Raw genomic sequence first — 18030 nt, forward strand, 5'->3', positions numbered from 1 at the left:
TGTTCAAGCATGACATCTATTTTGTGAATCCACACTAACTACTCCAAATCACCTTTGTGTCCTTCATTTGCCTGGAAATGGTTTCCAAGATCAGTTGTTCCATCACCTTCCCAGGGATAGAGATGAGGCTAACTGGCCTGTAGTTCCCTGGGCCCTCCTTCTTGTGCTTCTTGAAGATAGGAGTGACATTGCTTTCTTCCAGTCCTCAGGCACTTCCCCTAATCACCGTGATCATCCCAAGATAATCAAGAGTGATTTCATAATGATATCAGCCAGCTCCCACAGCACTCATGATCTCATCAAGGCTTGTGGACTTATATATGTTCAGTTTGTTTAAGCGTTCCCTGACCTGATCATCTTCCACCAGGAATGTGTCTTTCTTGCTCCAGACTTTTCCTCTGCTATCTGCTACTTGGCATTCCTGAAGGTCAATCTTACTTGTAAAGACTGAAGCAAAGAAGGCTTTCAGGAGTTCATTCTTTTCCATGTTCTGTGTCACCAGGACCCCTGTGCTGTTCAGCACATTTTCCCTACTCTTTTGGTGCTTATAGAAGTCCTTCTTGCTTTCTTTGACATCCCTGGCCAAATTCAATTCCAGGTGGGCTTTGGCTTTCCTCACTGCATCTTTGCATGCTCAGATGGTGTTTCTATATTCCTCCCAGGTTACCTGTCCCTGCTTCTACCTTCTGTGTATTCCCTTTTTATGTCTAAGTTTTACCAAGAGCTCCTTGTTCATCCATGCAAGCCTCCTGGCATCTTCACTTGACACGCTGCTCATTGGGATGTTCCTAAGCTTGGAAGAGATGGTTCTTGAATATCAATGGGCTTTCTTGGGCCCCTCTTCCCTCTAGCACCTTATCCCATGGAATTTTTTCAAGCAGATCTCCGATGAGGTCAAAGTCTGCTCTCCTGAAGTCAAGGGTTATGAGCTTGTTTTTTACCATCCTCCCTCCTCTCAGGATCCTGAACTCCACCATCTCATGGTCACTGCAACCAAGGCTGCCTTTGACCTTCACATCCCCAGTAAGCCCTTCCTTGTTTGTAAGTATGAGATCCAGCAGAGCATGTCTCCTTGTTGGCTTCTCTATCATTTGGGTCAGGAAGTTATCAATATAATCCAGGAACCTCCTGGATTGCTTACACCCTGCTGGGTTGTCCCTCTAGAAGTTATCTCAGTGGTTAAAGTCCCCATGAAGATCAGAGTCTGCAAACATGAGGCTACTTCTAGCTGTCTGTAGAAGACCTTATCCACTTGTTCTTCCCAGTCAGACAGTCTATAAAAGACACCCACTACAATGCCATCCATACTGGTCTATTCAGCAAAATGTGAAAGTGAGGAGTGACTGAAAAATGATCAATCTGTAATAAGCTGACTCACAGCACCACTAAGATTTTCCTCATTTTTCAATATCCATGAAGCTGTGATAGGAAGAAATCTATGAAAATTTAAATGTTTTTAAAGTGCTAGAGAAAGCAGAGATAAATTGTTGTTTGTGTTTATTTTTTTTAATTTGTCCTTGTCCAACTACCTACATTTCATTAAATGCATATGATGGCAGTGAGACTTACAGGAATTACAAAACTAATTTCATTTTTATTCACCGTTTGTTAAAACAATTAGGCTTTTATATAACCTAGCTCATATGATTCTGTTCAGTGGCAGATATTTTTAGCAGATGTGCCTTTTGTGTGTCCTACCTATTAGGAGAGATGGATGGACATTTATAATGTGGGAGAGACAATTCTTTTCTCTACTTTCTTTCTCCTTGGAGCATTTTCTAGTTTCTACCCTAAAAATAGCCCAGAAGAAAATTATTCTGCATTTTACTTTTATACAATATTAGTAGCATACTTCGTTGAGAGACCCAAATTCACCCACCCAAAGATTATATTTTCCCAGTCTCATGCTTGGTGAAGTTCAACAGGGAATGAGGCCCCATAATCCAAAACATAATCCAGGCATGTGACTCCCACTATGGAGCACTCGCCATGCAGTCTTCTCCTAAATGGCCAGGGAAGAAAAGTTTTTAGCAAAATACTTCATACTTCTACTCTTGACTGTCTACCTTTCTGTAGGCACCTACTGCTTCCTCATGGAAAGCGCTGGGTCACTTAGTAGTACGCGTTCATGATCTAAAGTGAATGAGTTTACTGTACCTATGAATGGCATACTGTAGATCTTCATTGGCTGATCCTATAGGGAACTCATAGGGATTCCCAGGGTGCATTACAGCTGAGCAGTACCTGGGTGCAGCTCTGGTTTTCCTTCTGTTTCCTCTTCTTCCTGTTACTCTTGGTAATGCCATTCCACCTCCTCCCTTGAGCTAACACCCTGAACCAATTCCACCCTCTCATTTGGCCTTCAGTCTATGCACTTTGGGTGCCAAGGACATCTGCTAATTTTTTTTTTTCTGATTTTTCTCTGACACTGTCTTCTATATTCATGTTCACTGAAGCCAGACAATAAATTCTTGCATAGTAGACATTCTTGAAAGTGTGACTATTTCATTTAGATTAAGCCTGTGCAGTCACTTCAAGACAGGCACATGTAAACCCTACCTGCGTTTGAAGATGGGTTGTTACAAGCCATCTCCAACTCAGGAGCTATGTAGATATGCTAGTTTGGTATTGAACCTCAGCAAAATGTGCATCCTTTCAGCAGATCTTGCAGAGCTAGGGCTCAGCACCATGACAGCGTGGCTAACCAGCCTCCTTTAGAAAGCTGGTTCACATCTGAATCCAGAGTGTAACTAAACTCAATCCCTAAACAGAAGTTGAACTTTCTGGAAAAAAACCTAGGCTTAACTCAGATTACTGAGACTTATTGAAAATCTGGCCATAACTCATGGAATTCCATACCAATCCATTTCCAAAGAGTTTATTAAAGGCAAAACCCAATTGGTTTGGAAGGAACTAGTTCTTCCTCCAGTGGAATTTCCACCACACTGCAATGTGGCTTCTCCCACAGTACAACGCACAATGCTACTAATGTTACAGGATAACCATAGTCCAATGTGATGTGCCAAAAGACTACATACTAAAAAAGTGAGAAATGTTGGTTGTAAATTTTGACTGCCAAAGATGAATTGATTCATGCAGCTTTAGAAATATATATAATTTTGCAGCATTTTGGGTAGGTGATGATCCTGGGGAAAGAATAGCAAGAATAAAATCCAATGGAGCAGATAAAGCTGAGTGAACTTTAAACTGAAACAAAACGTCATAAAGTATTGGTATTACAGTAAGATCTTCCCAGATATTGTAGCTGGATCCATTCTTAAAACTGCAAAAGCAAAATAGGCTAAATACATGAAATATGTATCACACCAAGACACGACAGTGAACATACATCTTATAAATCACAAAACACATTTTATCATAATGTACCTCATTCTATTCACTTTGTTTACACAGAATGCAAAGTGAGAAAAAAAATTCATTCTACAGGGGAAATACAAGATATTTTGATCTGTTGGGGTTCTGAAAGCACAGTTGACTGGACTTTCTTCATTGACCATGTAATATAGCAACTAAGTATCCCAGGAGCATTCTTTCATACTGAAAAATATTTTTATGAAACTTTCAGTGTTGTAAGTTTTCATAAAACCCATGTGCTAAGTTCTGACTTAAATACATTTGTGAAGCATTACAATACATGCAGTAAGTCTAACAAAGACTGTTACAAGGTAGTAAAAATAAAAGAGCTCTGTCTTTTCTGAACACTTCTGGGTAAAATCTATAACTTGATCTGAAATGAAACTGTCCTTGCATATGCCCATCCAGATACTTTTTCCTCTCTATCTTCTCTAATTTAATATTGAACCCTACCACATTTTATGAGGCCATCTTAGAAATACTTCTAAGAAGGGATAGATGATATGTTTTTCTTTGAGACATCATGGACTCTTCATTTACTCTAATATGCAAGATGGATCTATTAAAAATGCACAATGATGTTACTATGCAGAAAATACAGAAAGCTGTTCTTGTGATACCTAGCCACATATCATTGTAATATTCATCACAGAATGGTTTGGGTTGGAAGGGACCTTAAAGATCATCTAGTTCCAACCCCCCTGCCATGGGCGGGGACACCTTCCACTAGACCAGGTTGCCCAAAGCTCCATCCAGCCTGGCCTTGAACACTTCCAGGGATGGGCCTCCACAATCTCTCTGGACAACCTGTTCCAGTGCCTCACCACCCTCACAGGAAAGAATTTCTTCCTAGCATCTAATATAAATCAACCCTCCTTCAGCTTAAAGCCATTACCCCTTGTCCTGTCACTCCATGCCCTTGTAAACAGTCTCTTTCCAGCTTTCCTGTCGGGCCCCTTCAGGTACTGGAAGGCTGCTCTAAGGTGTCCCTGCAGCCTTCTTTTCTCCAGGCTGAACAACCCCAACTGTCTCAGCCTGTCCTCATAGGAGAGGTGCTCCAGCCCTCTGATCATCTTCGTGGCCCTCCTCTGGACTCGTTCCAACAGCTCCATGTCCTTTTTACGTTGGGGGCTCCAGAGCTGGATGCATATTACCCATCCAGGTTTGAATAAGAGACATAGAATTAATCAGAAATGGGAAGAGTTTTTTTTTTCATTTAAGACAGAGTTAAAAATTATAAGTTGAAAATCTGAGTAATGCAGTTAGACTGAAGTTGAGATATATCACAGATGAACTGAGTCAGAATCATACAACTGATTGAATTCTCTCATGCAGATTTGTTGAAGAAAACCTTTCTTTCAGGAAATCGGTAATACTGCTTCTGACAAAGCCAGTGCTTGGCTGAAAGGTTATTGTCTATGTCTACTTTTAATGTCTTTCCATCTAGAGCTAAATTCCAAAGAGAATTGCCTAAAATATCTATTTATAAATAACTGGCTGTAGCTCTTACTCATTCTGCATTTCTAGATACTATTTCTATATACTTGTGCATAAAGCAGAGTACAGCAATTATTATCCATATTTCTGAACATACTCCCTTTAGAAAAAAATATCAATCATCTCGTGCTTCAAATAACTGCATTTTTAGAATATGCAGAAATTGTATCTGTGTATCTTCTGCCAGAAAGGGATGATGAGTACATTTATTTAAAAGTGTAGGCCTCTCACTTTCTGTTTTTATATTCCTGTAGGTCATCAGCTATAATCTTCATAATTTTTTCTCCTGTAGATCTCAATGAATCACAGTGAATAGCATTGCCTTAAATATAAGCATAAGGATTTTGAGCAAAACTGTGAGTTTTCTGCAGAAAGAGGTTGTGTTTTAAAGGAATTAAAGACAAAGTTCAGGTAAGATGAATAAGTCTCTTTTTCTTGAAATTCCTTATTGTTGTGGCTAACTGATAATCTAGTCGGTGCACTGATGACAGCTCAGTGTTTGGGCCCATGCTAATTAATCTATTGCATTGAGGAAACTGTTGGGAATCTCATTAGTGCTGCTTTCCTCCTCCTGTCTTTTTAATCACCTGTTGTGGTTTAACCCCAGTTGGCAACTAAGCACCACATGGCCGCTTGCTTACTCCCCCATCTTCAGCGGGATGGGAGAAGAGAATCAAAAGAGTAAAAGTGAGAAAACGCGTGGGCTGAGATAAAAACAGTTAAAGAATTGAAACCAAATAAAATAATGATGATGATGATAATAATAAATTGTAATGAAAAGGGAAATAACAAAGAGAGAGAAATAAAACCCAGGAAAGACAAGTGATGCAAGTGAAAACAATTGCTCAACACCAACAGACTGATGCCCAGACAGTCCCCGAGCAGCTGCTCCCTGGCCAGCCTGACCCCTAGTTTTATTGCTGAGCATGATGTCATATGCTATGGGATATCCCTTTGGTCAGCTGGGGTCAGCTGTCCCGGCTGTGTCCCCTCCCAACTCCTTGTGCACCCCCAGCCTCCTCGCTGGTGGGGTGGGGTGAGAAGCAGCAAAGGCCTTGGCTCTGTGTAAGCGCTGCTCAGCAGTAACGAAAACACCCCTGTGTTATCAACACTGTTTTCAGCACAAATCCAAACACAGCCCCATACTAGCTACTATGAAGAAAATTAACTCTACCCCAGCCAAAACTAGTGCATCACCTCTAATACCTCAGATTCAGGAAGAAATGGGAACAACCTGTGACTCTCTGGTAGTACATAGTTCTTGCGCAAGGTGGTCTCTCTCCTTTGTTTTCTTGACCTGTAGGTGAGAACTTACAATGGGCCAGCCAGCCCTGTTCTGAATCATGGAAACACTTTACTTTTATGCCACTGTCTAAAGTAAAGCTTTTAATCTTTACATTTAAAACTTTTTCACTTCAAATTTCTGAAAGCTTCACCTATTTCACTAGCAAGTTTCTTGTCTTGTATTTGCAGAAGCAAGTGCTGTAGAGGAAAACATCTTTCAGACATGTCTTTGAGAAATGGGACAGATATATGAAATGTTTGGTGCTGTTTTGACTTCTGTTGCTACTGAAAAGAGATTAGCTAGGGAGATTGAGAAATATAACTTCAGGATACTACCTTGGAGGATGCGCTGGCTGGGATTTTACAGTCTACAGGCATTTTCTGTCAGATATACTGTACACAAGGGCATTGCCAAGTAACAACAGAGAATATTCATGGTATTCTAAGGAACTGCCAAAGAAAACAAGTCTGCAGATTACCCTTTATTTGATGCTATGCCGACATTTCTCACATCAACAGAGTTTCTAGAACAGAAAACTTAAGGATAAACATGGATACTGGGCCAGGATTCCTTTTTACTTTTTAGGGAAAAATCCTAAATACATTGAACTCAGCAAAATTCCATAATTATAGAAAAAAACCTTGGACTTTGAATTAAAAAAACCTGCAAGTGTAATGACACACACACATATATATATAATTTTTAAAATTGCTTTTCTTTCTATTTCAAACCTTCTTTATGATTTTATATCTCTGCTTATTTACCTATAATGTAAATTAAAGTTAAAATTAAAAACCATGGTAGTGAAAAGAGGGGGTTTTTTTCCACTGTCTTCCAGCGCACAAATAAGTACTTGTTTTGTTTCTTGCAATTACATAGATGAAGTAGATTTTGGTTAAAAACATGTCTTGAACCATCTCACGTGGTAATTGACACCTGTAGCTACCTATAAGAAGAAAATAATAAAATTTACCCAGGAGATTTCCTGCTTGTTAATCTATTACAACAGTAGTATAAAAGCAAGACGACTAACAGTTCAAAAAGATACGGGGACACTTGAAAAGGCCAATACTTATACAAATGTCAACAATAAGTAACCCTAAAACTCTGTTCCTAAAACCCTACTCTACAGTTTTGGATGCAAGATAGGCAATAGCAAAACACAAGTGACATGGAGTGCATGATCCAGGAATCCTGGGAACTTTGTTAATCTTTTGTTTGTATACTGCCATCAAAATAAAAAATAAAACAAGTTTTTGGAATAGCAGGAAAGCAAAGGGAGTTGAAGAAAGCAGAGGGATCCCTCCTTGTCAAACTTTTCTTTGCCAGGATAAACAAGCCCAATTCTTGCAATGACCAGGCGCTCCAGCCCCTGGACCATGTCGGTGATCCTCAGCTGGACTTCCTCCAACATGCCCTTATCCTTCTTGTCCCTGGGAAGCCCAGAGCTGCACAGGCAGGAGGGCTGAATAGAGGGGAATAGCACATAAGCTTCAAGAAGCAAGGAGGACATGGAAGAAGGGAAGGATGACTGTGCAGGGCATGACATATTGGCATAATTAATAAAGAGAGAACTGTTACTGTACATGTACAGTACTTTTAATTAATTTTTCTGTTCATTGTCATGAACGGAGCCCAAAGCTGCAAACATTAAATAATGATGTGTTGCAATTTTCCAGTGGTGGTTGCTATGAGACATAAACAGCAGGCCATTATAACTGATAAACATCTCACATTTGTTTCAATTTGGCAGCTGTAAAAAGAGAATTTCTCAACATATTTATCAGTTTTACATACTTCTGCTTATCCCAGACAAGAACACATTTTTCATGATCAATACTGGAGTTCTAGTAACTTATCAATGTCTTTATTTTGCTCAGAGACCAGTCATTCTGGTGAAGTTTATGGCAGAAGTCTCTGGATAGGTGGCCTCTCTGATGGAGAAAAGATACAGCTTTTGTTTTCTCCTCTCTGGTATTCCCTGAGCATCTGAAGCTTTTCTACTTTCATATAGCTGAAGGAAGAAAGTTTTTCTCCTTCACTATTATTAACTTAAGAACTTTGCAGGGATAATGTGCTATGAAAATGAGAGATAAAAGGTATCTTATTTCTTCTCTGTTCCATTTTTACTGTTTTGTTCAGTATTTAATATTACACAAATAATCTTGGTAGTGTCTCAGAAGATAACTCAAGGCTCGTTAAGGAGGCCAAGTTATTAAAGGCCTTCTGAGACTAAGATATCAATAGGTGTCTCAAAACGAGCACCCAGAAATGTCATGTTCACAAATCTTTAGCAACTCTTGAAAATCCAGTGAGTAGCTTGCATTACTCCAGGGAGGAGTAAATATGGGTTGCACAAAGAAAATGTATGGTGGTCATGAAGTAAACCTTCAAGACACCCTGGACTTTATATATAGGAATGGAAGACAGTGGAAGTCAAACTGGGCACTAAATTATTCTGTAAGAATAGTTCTGAAACAAACAGTGGTTTTCAAGGATGAAGAAATTCAGAACAAAGCTGACTCAGAAATGAAACTGAGAGCAGCATCTGGGTGACAGCTCAAAATGGTCTTGCTGCATTTCCTCATCAAAAAGCAAATATCCTATTGTTAAGGGCTTTCTACATTGCCAAGCTTACAGAACAGATTTGTTCCATGAAAGCAAGACTATAAATTCAACCTCACTAAATTCAGTGGCAAAACATAGCTGATCTTTCAGGAGGCAGGATTTCACTTTGTATTATTTCATACTCACTCTCTGAGGTGCAATTTTTCACAGTTAGCTCAATGATTTCACGCATGACACAAAAGAACAAAAACAATGGGATGGAAACATATTAAACAAACAGCACAGGAAAATAACTCAATGAAAATGCAACCGAGCATTTCTTTTCAGAGGCCAATAGTGTATCAGCACTAAAATCACTGTTGGAGTCTATTCTTTTTAGCTGAATGTCATCTAAGAAATGTTCAGCTGTGGAGAAGCCTTCAAGAGAATTTTCTTTCATTCTCATCTCTTTTTCCAGAGCGTAAAAGTGATGGCTGTGCATCTTTTAACTAGTTGGTAAAGGCAAAAGTTTGAGGTCTTCTTCAGAATACTGAGGGAAATAAAGCCTTTATTAGAAGCTGTGTTTTCTTGATGGCTATAAACTGGTCTGATCTTTTTGCCTTTGAAGACCACAAATTCAAATACCTCCATATCGGTATGTTCAATGGGACTTTGACACAAAGATGCGGTGCTTAGTGACGTGGCTTAGTGGTTGGACTTGGCAGTGCTAGGTTAATGGTTGGACTTGATGATCTTAAAGGTCTTTTCTAACCAAAATGATTCTATGATTCTATCTAAAGTAAAATGATAGAAAAGGTATTCATTCTTACATTAAAAATCTGATGTGAAAATAATTAGTGTTTTCACAGTGCCACATTTTCCCAAATTGTTTTCCCATTTGTAACTTTGCTCTGAGTTGCAGTCAAAAACCATCAACACGTAATTTCTCTTCCTAAAGGCAGTGGACAACCTCAAGGACTACATGACTCTTTTAATGTGCTTTCTACAGTGGAATTTTTTTGGAAACTTGCTAATATGATATATTGCCTTTAAGATCTATATAGATTGATCAAATTATCACTAATATACCTTTTTTTTTTTTAATACTAAAAGGGGCATTCATGGGAACTAATATCAACGGCTTATGCTGTTGGTTTAAACTCTTTGTGCCTGGCAAAATCTATCACTGTCCCTTTATCTTATTTATAAGCAGTTCGGTACAGTCAGGGGAATTCAAAAGACTATTGCCAAACCACTACAGAAATAAAAATGAAGGGAGGCACTCTTTCAAATAAGGTTCTTTACATGCTGTCCTTCATGCCATTTTTGCCTATTATTGTATTATTGCACAGTAACACTGGCTATTTGCACAGTTTTCCTATCCATCCTATCAGGAATGCAAAGAAGTTGCTCTCTGAACACATTTGTGGGACACACAAGACTGTCTTCATTACATTCCTCTCTGTGATGTTCCATCCTAATTTCAGACGAGCAGCAGCCCTTTCCCACCTGCTTGTTCATATCCACAGATTTTGCCAAAATGAGAGAAAATGCGTATACAATTAAAATTGAGCTTTTAAACAATTTCCTTCTTTAAAACTGCCACACTATGTAAACTGTTCAGTTGTGCATGAGACATTCAGGAAATCAGACTTGTTTGTATTTTCTTTGTATCTGTATTTCTCCAGGATTCGCTTGGCTCAGCTTTGCAACAGCTTTCCCAGAAGTGTCATCAGTATCCCCCTCCCCCCCAAGAGTCATTCCCTTGAGAATTCCTGGAAATGAGTTGTTCTTCCTTGTTGGACTCCATCCGTAAACACTCATTTATATGCTGTCCAAACATTTCAAATATTTTCTCCAGTTTTTGGATGAGCCAGTGAAATTCCTTTTTACTTCAAAATGCACTGACAGAAGGATGCCCCTGTCAAGCATTGTGGTACAGGTGAAAGAAATGTTAACCAGGTTTTGGGATGGGCGCTTTTTGTTGGTGATTTTGGGTGGGTGTTTTTAAACACAAATGCTTATCAGCACTTATCCTAAGTTCAGAGATGGTCTTGATGCATACTTTGTAATTCTGTGCCCATAGGAAGTACACATCCTAGAGCTTGTATCTGTCGTGCAGATCTCTGAGCAAAATTATTATCATTAAAATGCACTGACTACCAATACATGAGGTTTTACTGAATGTTTTAACTCAGGCCACCAGGTAATCAAACAAACACCAGCATCTCTGCTAAGAGTGATATTAATGAAAGAACACACAGAAATACAAGGCATGGTTGGCAGGCATTGGGTATATTTTGTGAAGAAAGAGAAAAATAATTTTAAATATACAATTTAAATATTATATTCTCTCTGTAAAACTTTCTGTTTCGAAGACAGAAGGGAATTTTTTTTATGAAGATATAGGCATCTGGTTAAGCTTGTCCTAGGGACATGCTTAATGCCAGAAAAAGACAGATGGGAGATCAATGCAAGATGTCATTATTTTTAATAACAATTCAGAGAAACATTTTAATCACTTCTCCAGATTTCTAGCAGCATCTTTTTTTTCTGCCAGACACATGCATTTCTTCATTGCATATCAAGCTGCAGGACATGTTTTCAATACTTAACTCTCTGCAATTAGAAGTAAACATAAATGGCTTTGATTCTCCTTTAAACGTTCCTCAGTTCAGCCCAGAATTATTCTCTTACAGTCTAAAAGGCATATGGCTGTTATCAAGATCACTCTTTGAAATGCCATTTGTTTGGATTTCATTTCACTGATAACTAGTCAGGCAGTCTATGGAGTTGTTGTATAATTTCCATTTGTGAGCACTAAAATTTGCCATGTAGCTTCCAGTGTGGAGTAAAATTCAGTGATTAGGAAGCCAGCCTGCACGTCTAGCTTCACTTCTGTGACAGATGTCTTGCATAACGTAAGAAATGGCATTCCAGCTTTCCCAATGAAGTCAAAAGGCTTTGCTCCAGGTTCTATGGTGAAAGCCATTTCTACTTCTAAGACAGATCTTGGTTAAGATACCATGGATAGGAAGGAGCACCACCAGTTCACTCTCTCCTCCTCGGTTAGCAAGTCATTCTTCTGGTCCACTGCAGTTTTGTGGTTCAACATCATCCTTGTCATCCTTTCTAGGTACAACTACATCACAGCCATCACTGTGATCAAAGCAGATACAGATGACCACCTGAGCAGGTAGTAGCCAGCTCCTGTACTGTCCCAGCAGGATGGAGCTCAGCAAGCACCAGACACCCACTTCCTCAGTAGGCAAGCTATTTCCTAATACTGAACTCGGTGCTGCCATGGCTGCAACGCTCACAGCACATGAGGAATTAAAAGTTTGTGTGGCTTTAGGTAATCGCTGCAGTCCAAGTAGTTCCTCAGGTGGGAAGAGTCTCTCTCTCTGCAACAGCCATCCATCAGAAACCCCGGAAAACACAGCAACTGAAGCTCAGAGCCTCTCTTTTGTTTTCTTCACCAAAAGCCTTGCAGACTGAAGTTGTTAACAGTCTTATTCACACCTCTGACAGAGGAGGCCTCTCCTGCTTTCACCCACCCACCTCTAGACGCCACAGCCCAAATACTGATTTTAAAACTATTCCCATTCTATTTGATTTTTGGTACCTGAAATTTCCAAATTATTGTGTAAACAACACTAACAGAATACACACACACATCCCTCTCACCGTGCCTTTCAAAAAATGAATAGCCACATATAAATTTTCAGTAGTTTTATTGAAAAATGCCTCTTTCATTTCAGAAATAAATAATATAAGGCAGTGAAATTCACAATTTGCAGTTAAAATATAAAAGCAGCAATTCTATATCCATAGTCTTGCAAACAATTTCCAACTGCTTTTGATAACTAAGAAACATTGTATTCTGAAAAAAAAAAAATCCATACTAAATATACAACATAAACATGCAATTCCATCTCTGCAGGATTGACTGCAATTTGGCATAAATGTTACTGTGTCTACAAACAAGGAGATTTCAGGCATTATTAAACTGTATCCAGTTGATACAATGATTTCAGCTACTTAATGTTTGTGGTGTTTAAAGGAGATGTATAAGAGCTGTATATGCTCTGCCAAGTGTAACTAAGAATAGAAGAAAATGACAATGATATTGGAAGGAGAGGGAATTTTTCGTTTCTTTCTTTTTTAACTAGATAATGCAGACCTGTGATCTGACTGAACTGCAAACATGCATTTGAAAAAGAAGAAGAATGTAGAGCTAAAGCAGACAGTCCTTAGGAAATTTGCAGCAGCTCTGTGGCTATTTTTGTTTTGTTTTTTTGGTTTTCTTTTTTTTATTTATTTGTTTTTACATTATTTTAATGAAAAGGCAGCACTGAGATAACTGGATGCACTTATTAACCTGTACGCAGCCACTATAAGCAAAGGTATTTTACAAGCATTTCCAGAGCAATACGAAGTCTCTAGGTACATGCTTTGCTATCCCCACATAAGCAAGATACAAAACAGGGGCGCGTCTGATATGAGAAGACCAGAAAGCTATATTGCAAAAGAAGTTATGCACTCTCCCTGTGTGTACCTGCAAATGCAAGTATAGCAAAAAAAGAAAAACCACCAACCAAAAAAACCAAAACAAGACACAGATCTCTTAAGGTTTTGGGTTTGCTTTTCTTGACAGCGATCTTTTCCAGCGCATGTGCTCAGGGTATTCTGGTGAATGCATTTCAACTCCATAGTCCTCATATTCGTCCTCTCTCCTTTCTGACTCCATAGGTACTATAAAGGGTTCACCTTCAGGTTGATAGGGTCCACTTTCAGGCACGTATGGTTCTGGTTGAAAATAGTTGTCCGATTGAACATAATAGTTATCGCATGTCTTTGAATCCACAAATACAATGAAAGTTAGTTTGTCTATATAATGTTAGTCCAATATTATTTCCATATAATAAATATATACATTAATAGTTTGCTGGGGGTATTTTTCAGTTTTGTTCGTGAATACTTTTTGGCAGTAAAATAATAAAAAGATTAAAAATAATTTTGAAAGGCTTTGTATTTATAATACACAAAACATTGCAGAAAGAGTCTTAAATTATGCAAGGGACCAATTATTGTAAAAGAAAAAAAAAAACCAAAAACCAAAGGAAATCAAATAAAAATATTATTTTACAGCTACTTCAGTAAATCCAAGCACTGGACTTTATTTTCAACTGAGTAATTAATAGAAAACATGGAGCAGGTAAAATGAACAGGTGGGTTTGGCATATACTAATTTTCTCTGAGAATGGGAAAGTAAGTGTAGACATAACTATCACCAGCGGCAATATACAGTACATGTCATTTTCTCGTGCTGTTCCTCGTAACAAACCGAGTTACAGCTGGTGCTTCAGGAACACCAAAAACTACAGCAAAACAGAAAAAAAAAATAATCATAAAACTTTGGTATTTATAACTGCAGTTACAGAATCCAACAAGATTACAAATATAAAAAAAGGCACATGCCCCGATTCCGACACGTTGGTAACAGGCAACGGACAGGTAGGTTTCATAAGTTGTCAAAGATGTTATTCCGGCATGTAGCAAGCAGCAGCAGGGGTTTTATGCAAAAGCATCACGTAGAGTTGTTAACAGATTTTAGTGGATACGGTCCCATACAAATCATTTACAAGCCACAATTAGTTTACTATTTACATAAGTCATTTCTCATTTACCAGGTTAAATCTGTCTCTTTTAATGGCATTACCTTTGCTGGTTAGTAGTTTTATAAGCCTCCTTCACCACTGAGGCTTTTGATGGTCTGGGTGTCTTTTAAAAAAAGAAAGACTGTCTATTTTTTTATTGAAATGCAACAGGCTTAAGGAATCGACATCACTGTCCTTTATCTCATTCACGAGCTGTGTTAGTAAAAAGAATTTCCCCATTCTATGAGGCCTACATGGTTCAAAAACCATATCCGTGGTGAAATATCCATACGGACTCATTTTCTAATAAGCACGTGCGCAAACATCTCAGAAACAGGATTTTCATGTATTCAAACTGTAAGCAGCACTGGCGACTTAGAAAATGTGTTAGCCGAAACCTGAAACAGGTCAAAGATGATGTTAGTCTTTTAAAAAGTCCATCTGATGTGCAAAAACATACTTTCATCCAACTAAATACATAACAGTTAAGTCATAGGCATATATTTATATATGTATACAAAGCTGCTTAGTAGAAAGGAGAACACTGCTGCATCACAGGTACAATTTTCTTCCTTTTTCATTTAAATAAGAATTTTGTGTGAGATCTGCACAACCACCTGGCTTTTTAACCAGCAGCACTGAGTCTGCAAGTGTGTACATATATATATATATTTTTTTTTTTCTTTTTTTCTTTTCATGGGTACATGCACAATACACTAACAGCAAACCGTATCCAATAGTAGTATCACATACACTAATTTTGAGATGTTGCAATGCATACATATTAATTTGTTAACAATACTGTGGTCCTGCAGGATCCCCATGTTAAAATATATTAGAATCTTTCCAGTCAGAAATTGGTGGCCGCTGTGACCCTTTATTTTGATTCCAGAAGCAGCCTACTGTTTTGAGCTACATCACAGAGTGGAAGGCTGGTATGACCCAAGGCTAATCAGAGACTCCATGGTATTTAACTCAGTAGAATTTGTAGGACAGTGGTGTTTTTCAGTTGTCTGCACTGTATCACCAAATGGATTTCCTTTGTGAAAAATTTTTATTTCAGGTATCAATTTTGTATAAATAATCCTGACATTGCTCAAAAAGAGACACACGGAAATTGCCAACCACAGCATTCTTTTTATTTTTCAAGAGAAACATGGAGAATTCAACCTTGTTCTGAAGACGATTGGAAGGGGTGGGGATGGAGGGGAAAAAAGAAGAAGAAGAAAATGGTCACTTAAATCCTATGAACAACATTATCAACTACTAACCGTCTATCTTAAAAAAAAAAAAAAGACTAAACTATTTAGTTACTACTTCCTATTTAAAGCAAGCCACACATAACATCAAGTAAATCTGCATCGAAGTCCAAATGACTGCTCATATACCTGCACATTACAATGAGGCAGGCCTGCTCAGTGCAACCATTTATTTCCTCCTGATTCAGTATGTCCAAGCTAGCAGGACTGTCTCATGTAAAGCAGCTCAATATGAACAGCCACATCTACGAAGGCTATTTAAGGCAAGTTAAGTTGTTCATAACCTACCTGGGAATCCTTGGCCATTGTAAGGGATGCTGCCACACTGGGATGAATCACAATATCCTGGTGGCCCTGGGGGACCTCGAATACCCGCATTTCCAGGACGACCTGGTGGCCCTGGTGGTCCTCGTGATCCTGTGGAGCCTGGTGGACCAGTTCTAGATTCTCCTTGTGGACCTAATTTTAAAATTGAAAGGTTGGGGGGGTTGTTTTGTTTAAAAGCCAGCTTGATAAAACAGTTAGTTAACATTACTGCTGTCTAGACTACACAGTCTAGGCTATGTCTTTGGTGAGAAAACACTTGCATTTTGTTGCTATATGGGGGTCAACAGAAAGAAAAACAAAAGAAAACTACAAATGTGACTCATCATAAGTTGCTTCCCTGTGTGTGGCTTACTTAAGGATTTATTCACAGAAACTGATTTAGGAAGGTTTGAGCCAAGTAAGAAACATCAATGAATTCTCTGGTTTATTTCCCCCTCCATGTAAGATACGAAGATCTCAAGGGAAACTACTAGATTAGACAAGCACACTGGATTTCAATTAAAATATAGGAGTACATTAATTCTGCTACCCTGTAGCCCCAGGACAGATGAGGTAATGTTTTCTTTGGAACCAGTCTTATTATGGTTAGCAGAAAAGTAAAGCTTCAAGTAACTGGGGCTACAATTTGCTGCAAGCATCTTATGGGTCCTGTAATGAAGAGCCATGTTTAGCCTAGTAAACTAGAAGCAGAAACAAATGATGCAGTTGATTTCTGCCAAGGCATCAGTGAACAAAATTGCATGATAAAAAGAGCAAAACCAATGGTCAAATCTTCTGACTATCATCTGGTAACTCTGCATGTGGGAGTGTTTTGTAGTCCAGAAACAATTTGTTCTTCTGTAATCACAAGGAAAAAATGGAACTAGATACTGCAAAACTATAATCTGATAACACTTACGAAAATATCTGTCAAATATTTGGACAATGTATTTTCATGAAATACAAGCAAGCATGCCACATGAGTAAACTACAAGATAAATATCAATTAGCCACATCCAAAAATCTTTCTAAATTGCCCTTTTTTTTTGCAGGGGTTTCCAGTAAACTCTAATACATATCGAAAACACGAAGTGGACAGAGTAAAGCATGTTCATTCACCATATGTAGTCTGGTTCCCTATGAAGAAATGTTGTCTTTTTCTCCTACTTTTCTGTAATCTGATAAAACAAGAAATATTTACCAGGTGGTCCCGGCAAACCTCGTGGTCCTTGAGATCCAGTCCCTCTTTCGCCTTTCTCCCCAGGCATTCCTAAATAATAATAAAAAAGCAATAAAATCCAAAGGAAGGAAACCACATCAACAAATATTTTTTTCATGCTCTCTCATTGATATTAATATTTAGTTCCCATTATTTAATGTAACAAGGCTGGTCAAACCTTATTTTGTACAGATGTCCAAATGTCCATTTGGGAAAATAATTTGGATATAAAAATAGTAAACTAAAAATAAAGTAGTATGCAGAGGTAATTTATCCTGAATAAACTTTCTCAAACATAGAAAAGTCTTTGAGATACTTAAACCACCACAGAAGATTATTATTTTAAACTACAAACAGGAAGGTATTTTCAAGCTTGCATACTTCTGCTATAAAGGTTGCTTTACACTTTCTTAGAAACTGTTATGATGAAATAAGTTTAAGAAAGAGCAGAATTCAGAAATTCATTCTTCCTTTATTTTTTTCCAGTCTTTTTTTAAGATTATACTAAAATATATGCTAGAAAACACAGCATTGAGTCTATGCTACAGTAGAGGAGCTGGAGTAAGCAAAGGCCACAACGTGGTACAGTACAGACACTCCATGTCATTGCAGTGATCCAAGGTAGCCACAAAATAGGTTTACCCATATGCTCAAACTCCAGAGTCACTTCCCTCTCTCTGAGTTCTGCAAAGAGCCAAGAATGTAGACCTAATTCTTTCAACTCCTACTTTTTATTCTTGGTAGTGACTCATTTTCTGTCTTAATCACAGTTCTGTTCTGCAAAGAGTTGGGTTACTCCAAACAGCCTTTCAAGATGTAGCTGTTTAGTGCCAGGAGAGTCCTGAGAACATTCACTTTCGTGGGATATCCTGTGGAAGCCTG

The 18030-nt window shown here is 38.3% G+C and overlaps 1 protein-coding gene across 4 annotated transcripts in view; it reads right to left on the reverse strand.

Annotated features, from left to right (window-relative positions):
* Positions 1 to 12421: 12421 nt before the first annotated feature.
* COL12A1 (collagen type XII alpha 1 chain) overlaps positions 12422 to 18030 on the reverse strand; it is a 105486-nt gene continuing 99877 nt past the window's right edge. For 2 of the 4 annotated variants that reach the window (XM_075747520.1, XM_075747517.1), the window contains 3 exons: positions 17131 to 17199; positions 15912 to 16082; positions 12422 to 13513 (listed from right to left, as the gene is read on the reverse strand). In XM_075747520.1, coding sequence (XP_075603635.1) covers positions 13332 to 13513; positions 15912 to 16082; positions 17131 to 17199 — 422 coding nt within the window. In that variant the 3' untranslated portion in view covers positions 12422 to 13331. Of the gene's footprint in view, positions 15541 to 15911; positions 16083 to 17130; positions 17200 to 18030 lie in introns of all 4 variants that reach the window. The other 2 variants (XM_075747519.1, XM_075747518.1) reach the window with 2 other exon arrangements.

This window comes from Balearica regulorum, chromosome 3 (assembly GCF_011004875.1).
Source record: "Balearica regulorum gibbericeps isolate bBalReg1 chromosome 3, bBalReg1.pri, whole genome shotgun sequence".
NCBI lineage: Eukaryota > Metazoa > Chordata > Aves > Gruiformes > Gruidae > Balearica > Balearica regulorum.